We start from the raw sequence: 7851 nt of genomic DNA, 5'->3' as shown, positions 1-7851 counted from the left end.
TATGACCCCCATTTAACTACAACAGCTCTGCACACAGGCCAACCTTGGAAACAATGATTTGTACTAGACTCCTACCCAAGAAACAAACTCTGCACAGGTGCAACAATCAGATCACTAGGTTAAAGGAAAAACATAATACATAGTTGTATCAATATTCTCTGTTTAGCTGAAAGCACTTAACTGAGAAATAAACTTCCTTGTGACTTCAGAGTGGGTTTACAGATTTGATCCTAAGCAGCTGATCATTTCTAATTCCCTTCTCTTTTATCGGTAGGGCAGCATTCCTCTTTGGCTCAAGGTCTGTAAATTTTGAGTACAAACTCAAAACTACTGGAAACAAAGTAGATAAGTTAAATCTTGACCAAAGAATTGTTGGTTAATGAACAAAACTGAAAATTGAACCTTTTCTTAAAAGTAATAATTACCAAGATTTCAAACTTTATTTTGGAAATGCATAGTGTGCAGAAGCATTTCCACACAGTCCTTTTGCTGAACCTCGTAAGACATTTATACAAAAAAAACCAAACCACCACAACTGTGAATCACCAACAGTGAAGTTCATTCATTTAATTAAAATGAAAAACAGTCCACAGATTTAAAGGAGAACTTGGTCCACATAAACAGACGATGTAAGTTTTGTTCTATGGTGGAACAGATATTTAAACTAGTCTAAGTTTCTGCAATAATCTAATTAAGGAAGTGCTGTTGTAGTAGCCCTAGAAAATAGTATGTAAATATACAAAACACCAATTCATGTTCTAAACTATTCCGAGAATCAAATCCTCCTTTAAAGAGAAATAAACTGTAGTCTACAATTGAACATTTAAGTACAATGCAGAAACCCAGTGCTTCAGTGATAATTTTCACCTACAATTTTTCCCTCAGTATTTTAAGTTTGAAAAACAGTATAGTTTAAAATTAGCAAATATATAAATTTGGTCCACAAAAAATCTTGTAGCAGGTAGAAAAGAGAAATACGTGTATCGCAAATTGATCTCATTCATAGTGTAAATCTATAAAACTATGTATTATTTAGGAAAAATAGGTTAAAAAAGATCTTATTTATAGGTTTAAACCTTGTCCCAGCACCATATGGGGAGTGTACAGAAAACTTAATGTTCCGTGTATGTAGTTTGTGAAACTACTTTTCTTGTTATTTTCTCAGTAAGTTGCAACAAATAAAATTCAAACCCAATATGCTACTACAGTGAACTTTGAAGGAAAATCCCACAAATACAAGAATTTAAACAAAATAATCCATAAATTTGAAATACATGCTTTCTTTTTAAATTAATTTGACATTACTGTTTTCTTAAACTTAACTTTTACTATACATCTTTAGTGGCAACAGATAAACAGACTGTCACAGACTGAATTTGTTGGCAGGATTTTTCTACTGTCCCTCTATCAGGTTCAACTCTATCAAATGCTGGTTGACTGATACTGGAATGATTTTTAATACAGTATTCTGCTTTCCACAAACAATTTCAATGAAAAGGGCATCTGAGGTCTTAGAAGCACAAATATTACTTAAGGCAGAAAGTTAAATTATTGTCTATTAGTACAGGCAGAGTCAACTAGGAATAAAAATACTGAAAACATTATTTCATTTCATTGGGTTGTAATGGGGAGGGACCATAATTAAAAAGTAAAAAACCACCTACCATGTGAAACTGTTGCACTTTCCCTCCTCCCTCAATTATACAATTATATACAAATCTGCTGAACTTCCTCAAGATGAAGCAAGTCTGCACTAAAATAAAACAGGGTCATTTTAGCAGCTTGATTCAAGAGTGGTTACCACTCTGCCGGTCTTGCGAACTTCTCTCTCCTTCTTTTGAAACTTTTCCTTCTGCTTTTCCAGTTTTTCTTGCGTTTTTCTAATATCCTTAATTTTTTTCTTTATTGTTGATCGATCATTTTGACTGGAAACTCCCAAAGCCTTGGTGGGGGGGAAGAAAGAGAAATACCTCACTGTTATTTTTTCCAACAGCGCTGTCAACAGTATGTGTGTGTATGAACAGTTTTGGAAAGTGTTACTCATTTTGCCCATTTATTTGAAAAATAACAGCCTCAAGAGCATTGTACTGGGTTTCAAAGTAAGGAAACAAGGGCCTACTCTTGTTCAGTTGTGAAATAGCAGCTTCTTGTTGCATTTTATAAACATGTAGACACCTGATAATTCCCAGCAAATAGCACAAGAAGTAGTAGTGTAAAAATATTTTTCTCTTTTCATACAAGTGGAATTTATATTCAGTAACTACTCTTTGATTTTTAATGTTAAGGACTTTAAAGTATTAAAAAGTGTATTACTAAGTAAACAGCACACACTGATTTTTGATCAGCAGGTGGCAGTACCCGATTCCAAGTTACAGACAGCGCTCGATCATGCTCTATGGAACGCTGAATGGCATTACGTGTAAATGAAGCTTTAAGCATCGACACCCAAAGTTCCCCACAGACAGTCATTTGGTAGACCAGTAACGGGTATTTCATATGTCCAAGGCAATATTTATCTAACAAAACACAGGACATTGTGTGCACATGTATTCTAAAATGCAGGTGTATTTTGGAGACTGAAGCTAGACACTTTCTTTCCCCCCATCCCTAAACCACTCAAAACCTACTACAGATCATTAACAATTTGCCTTATGCCAGAATACGTAGAGCAACAAGCCTCATTTTAGTCACACATCTTGCCTGTCCAAAACGCAGCCTGATAACTAAGAAGAAAGAAAAACTGAAAGTTTACTAGCACTGCAAGGGGGTACATACCATACAGCTTTTCCAGAGGTAAAATGGCAAGAAAAGGCTCAAAGAAAGATTTACAAGAGAATTCTTTTAATCAGGACTAAAACGAGAAAAAAACCACCAACATTTAAAAGGTCACCAGATAGGATTTTAGCCTTCCCAAGGAGCAGATATGGAAAAAAAAAAAAAGAAGCTAAAACTGGATCCCAACTTTCTGTGCATTTGAAATGGCTGGATCTTGTTTTGATATGACCTCATACCAAGACTGAAGATAAATGTATCAGGCCCATTTGGGGAATTACACTTACTTTGATTTCCTCAAGATACAAACAAGGAAGAAATATTACTTTTTTAAAAAAGGGGCTAAAAATGGCTTGTGTTTAATTGTACAATCAATTACTAAGTTCTCAGCTAACTATATTGTCTCCATGTATTTAAAAAGCGAAACTCTAGCCCTTAAAAAGTCATGAAAATGGGAAAATAGACTCTCTAAGATTAAAAATACGTCTGAATAAACAGTGAAATTCACACAGTTAAAGATCTATCCTGGGATATTTGCATACCTTTAACTTCTCACTGTCGAGCTGCATTAACTGCTGTCCGTCTACGTTCATAGCTGTGAACTCTGTAATATACTGCTCCATGTTCATTCCCATTAACCAGTGGCATACTTGCTGGGTGGTCCATTCAGATATAGGTCTACTGTGCCATTGATTTTGCTTTCCTGTTGTTGCAAACTCATCATCTAATGCCTAATGAATCAAGAAAAGTCACTGTGAGCGTTTTACTTGATGTTGAATTCCGGGTGCCAACTGAGTTTGATTTACAAAACACACTCTTAAACATACTTTAGTGCCAAAAGTACTTAAGTTCTTGAGATCACAGCTTACAGTCAGTTTGCCTAGGAGTATGCTATAAATAAAAAGACACAACATTCAACACAAACTTAAGTCAGAATTAAAGAACACAAATGTTTTTCTCCAAGAAATTATATAGCAAAGCTTACATTTGATGCATTCCAACAATGAAGAAGCTTCCTCAGTTAGTTGGTTAAGATAGTTCAATCCTAATGTTATATACTGCCCTACACAGCACCAAGGAGAATCAAGTAACACTTCAACTGTGTTGCTGATTAATGGTAAGTGAAGGAAATCCAGAACAAAAGCAACTCTAATAGTTAGTAAATCTGGTGACAGTTTTACTGTTCCAGCTATAGTTTTACTAAATTTGGTACATTTCTAAAAATAGATGACTGTGTATTCTTTCATCTAATGCCATCACATCAACATTTTAAAGGGTCTGCCTAGTAGAAGACCATTTCAGAAACATAAGAGCTTGTGGCCTTCCACTGAAAGTACACTTTGCCAGTGCACGATGCTTTTGAAGCTCCCTGCTTCAATTTCAGCTGGCTTCTGAGGGGAAAAAGGTACTGCTGTTCATCCTGAAGCACTCTATGACTTCATTACAAAAGAAAAGCTACATAAAACAGAGCTCAGTGTCTGTACAGAAGAAATTCTAGGTGTGATACTTAAATCAGTAACATCAGAGTTACCTAAGTTTTATTAACTATCCAAAATGATCTCTCAGTAGCTCATGATTGAGTACAGGCTGCATTAGACTTGCAGACTGCTCCACTAGGCAGCTTCCACTATTTATCAAAGATACTTGCAGAACAGCAGAAAGTATGCCCACTTTTTAAAGCGAGCTTTATGCATGTCATTTGTAAACAGAAAACACAGAAATAAGCATCTTCCTAGTGATGGATCTGCAACATGACCCTCGTAAAGTTTCAGATGAACAATTACAGCTCCGAATGGGAGAGATCTCTCAAAATCCAACTCCCTTGATGGAAAATTTGAAAGAGTTGATTCAATATAACAAAATAATTCTGATGATTGTAAGTGAAAGATAGCAATACCTAGGCTTGTCACATGATCTGATGATAACTGGATCTGAGAGCACAACATAGAACACGTCTTAGGTGAAACAAATACCATTTTAAATTTCTGCTGTATCAGAGGACTACATATAATGAGAAATGGGTTTGCTTTCCTTGGTGTGTGAAACAGACAGTGGTTACATTAGGAGGTAGTTCAGTTAAGTAGGAATAAGTTTGTAGCACAGAAGTTTTTGCTGATGTCCTAAAACACATACCGCAAGCATTTTGACAGATCTTTCACTTCCAAATAGCCCTAGTCTGGTCACACACACTCAATGGCCACTAGCAGCAGGAATGTGCTCCAACAGTGTTCCTGGTACATCTGATTTGATTTCCAAGATAAATCAAATTAAGGCAAGACAGGATGGCCATGAGGTTTACTTAAAAAACGAACTCCTAATCCACATTAAAATGCTTATGTACATAGAAGAAGTGTGAACGCATCCACCTTCCTCATGTGCAGAAGAAGAGGAGCAATTTTCATAAAACAGCCACAAAGGGCTATAGAAAAGGTTTTGCTTGAAGTGTTCTACACAGCATCTGTATGAAGACAACTGGGGCACAGTGAGTTTTCTGTGCAAGCTATCAAGCTAGAGATGAGTACAAAGAAAGAAGATTCACTGCAAGGATTATTCAAAGGAATTGCAAAATGCCAGTTTATTTTAAAACATTTTAGATAACAGTACTCCCCAGTCTGATACTGTAATAGAAAATAGAGACTGGTAACTTTTAACTTTGTCTCATACTAGGCAAGCGTTCATGGATGATATAGAAAAAAGGGGACACTTTTTATAAGTTTGACCTGTATCTCAGAGTTGTGGCTGGTCTATCAGCAGTCAGAAATACTAAAATATATATTGCCACATGTATATTTATATATATATATTTACTATTACCCTTTGTGGGGGTGGCACGTGTCTATGTATACATCTCTCTATAGACAACTCCTATACACTGGAAAACGTGTTAAATGTTGTATTCTGGTTGGAACTCACAAATTCTATTTCATCTGTGCTATCCATGCAACAAGTTTGCTTCTGTAGCTTCAGAGCGTAAGTATTTGAAGAAGGTATACTCTTGTTAAAGAGGCCCAGATTCATTCACTTCACCAAGGGAACGCAGTCTCCCAACAGAATCCTGGGGACTCTGCACCAGTTCTTCCAAGCAGCAAGGATTAGAGCAGCTAAGAGACATGTCATGGAAGTCTTCTAGAATGAGCTACTAATTCTAATCTATGCTTTTCAGCATTATCAGTTGCTAACAAACTCCTACTTCATATTGGTAAAGACACAACTCTAAAACCAGAAGAAGTTGTACCAAAAACTGAATTGGTGTTGAAATGCTTGGACATCATCTCACAGAAGTGAACAGGAAGATACTTTGATTTGAATTTTGCACACCTGAAACTACTTGGGTTGGGTTGTGTGTTTCTTTAGAATATGAATAGGAAAGTGGAAAGTGTAGATGAATAAGGTGAAGAACACTGATTTTATGAGTAATTATCTATCATTAAATAACACATCTACTTTTTTTTTTTCTCCAGTTCCCTACTGTTCTTCCAGAGACAGGAGGACTGTCCCAAGCTGGCTGTACATAAGGGTTACAGTCCCCAAAAAACCAGCACACACATGCGCGCGCACACACACACACACACGTATACAATAGATCAGCTTCAAATTCAGAAAGCAGAACTAAAAGTACTTGTAAGATGTCTAAGAATAAGAAAAACATGTGCTGCTGCATAAAAATGCAGATGATTCAGAAAGCAAATGAAGAAATACTGAAGACTCTAAAGATAAAAATACAAACCCCAAGAACACACCACTGCCATCACACCATTTAATAGATTAAAGGAGGGTTAACCAGCTAGCCTGCTAACCATCTGTGAGCGGAGGTCTCTTTCCAGGATTTGTAGGGCAAAATGCTGTAATGCCACTCCTCTGAAAGCAGAGTTTATGTGGGATAGCATGATCCCTGGATGGGTTCATAAATATCCATCAAAAAAAAAGCACCAGGTAGAAAATTCTACTTGTGAAGAGCCTAAGTTAAGGATTACTATGATTGCTTACTTACTTTTTCCTAAACCTCCATGTATTGCACTACTAATCAAGAAACCACAAGAACAGAACAATTTCTCTGCACATATATTGCTTTCTGAAAGAGAAACCAACTTAGAGATATTTATCATTAACCTCAGAACGGACACTGATAATCAATATAATTACTGAAAAGGTACAAACAACTTTCTCTTGTCATATGTATAAGCAATGTGAACGAGAGGTAACACTAGAATCTGACTAATCTATAACAAGAAAAGGCTTAAATCATCACTTTACATGTGCACAATTAATGACAGACAACTTCTCTTTGAATTTTAGAATCAGAAAGTTGTAACGCTGATCAAAGAACAACAGTCAAGAAAATATTTGGGTCTGTTAAAATCTTAATGACTTCTACTGCTTGAAAGTTTTAGAAACACATGTTCCATTCATGAACCATTCTGTTCAAGAAACAGCGGGGAGTACTTGTAATGGTAGATTTAATGAACTCAGAGGAACTCCAATTAATATCTATGACAGTCATCTCTGATAAACATCCTCAATATATTAATCCACCACTGAAACCTGTACTCCAGTTATATGATTTTTGACACCTGATTATATGTTAGGATTTCATATTTATAATATCGTAAAACTGGTCAGACTTCCTACATGTTACTGGAATACCTTAGGATTTTCACCAAAGCCTGGTTTAAGATAGTAAATAACAAACCCCCACATTCATGAACCACCATGTAGTTTTTTCTTCAAGCATTATAACTATCGGTTTGGCAAGCCCTTCAACTCATTTCTGGAAGATGGCTGTTCTGATTTTAATGACTTCTCCTAGGCTACAATGGATTTAATCTATAAGGACGCACACGAGTCAAACATTGCATGAAACAGTATCTTAGAATGTTACCAAAGTGTAGACTTTCGGTTTCAGCTGCAGCCAAAGGAGCAAATTCTCGAGCGTAACAACCACTGACTTTCAGGTATCTAGTTTCTACTTACATACCAGAACCATTATAGTCTGCCTTTTTATCTTCCTTTTTCTTTTTCCTTTTGTTTGTTTTTACATAGATGAAATTTTATGGCAAAACAAACCTGCACAGATGTGAA

At 36.0% G+C, this 7851-nt stretch overlaps 1 protein-coding gene across 5 annotated transcripts in view; it reads right to left on the bottom strand.

Moving 5' to 3' along the window:
* Positions 1 to 552: 552 nt before the first annotated feature.
* Positions 553 to 7851, bottom strand: part of LOC133226640 (neurabin-1-like) — a 42010-nt gene continuing 34711 nt past the window's right edge. For all 5 annotated transcript variants that reach the window (XM_061380421.1, XM_061380414.1, XM_061380439.1 and 2 more), the window contains 2 exons: positions 3315 to 3503; positions 553 to 1942 (listed from right to left, as the gene is read on the bottom strand). In XM_061380421.1, the coding sequence (XP_061236405.1) occupies positions 1775 to 1942; positions 3315 to 3503 (357 nt within the window). In that variant the 3' untranslated portion in view covers positions 553 to 1774. The remainder of the gene's footprint in view (positions 1943 to 3314; positions 3504 to 7851) is intronic.

The sequence above is a fragment of the Neopsephotus bourkii genome, unplaced genomic scaffold (assembly GCF_033783945.1).
Source record: "Neopsephotus bourkii isolate Nb327-2 ecotype Australia unplaced genomic scaffold, CSIRO-AGI_Nbou_v1 NB_196, whole genome shotgun sequence".
Lineage (NCBI taxonomy): Eukaryota > Metazoa > Chordata > Aves > Psittaciformes > Psittacidae > Neopsephotus > Neopsephotus bourkii.
This window is presented reverse-complemented; position numbering and strand designations above follow the sequence as displayed.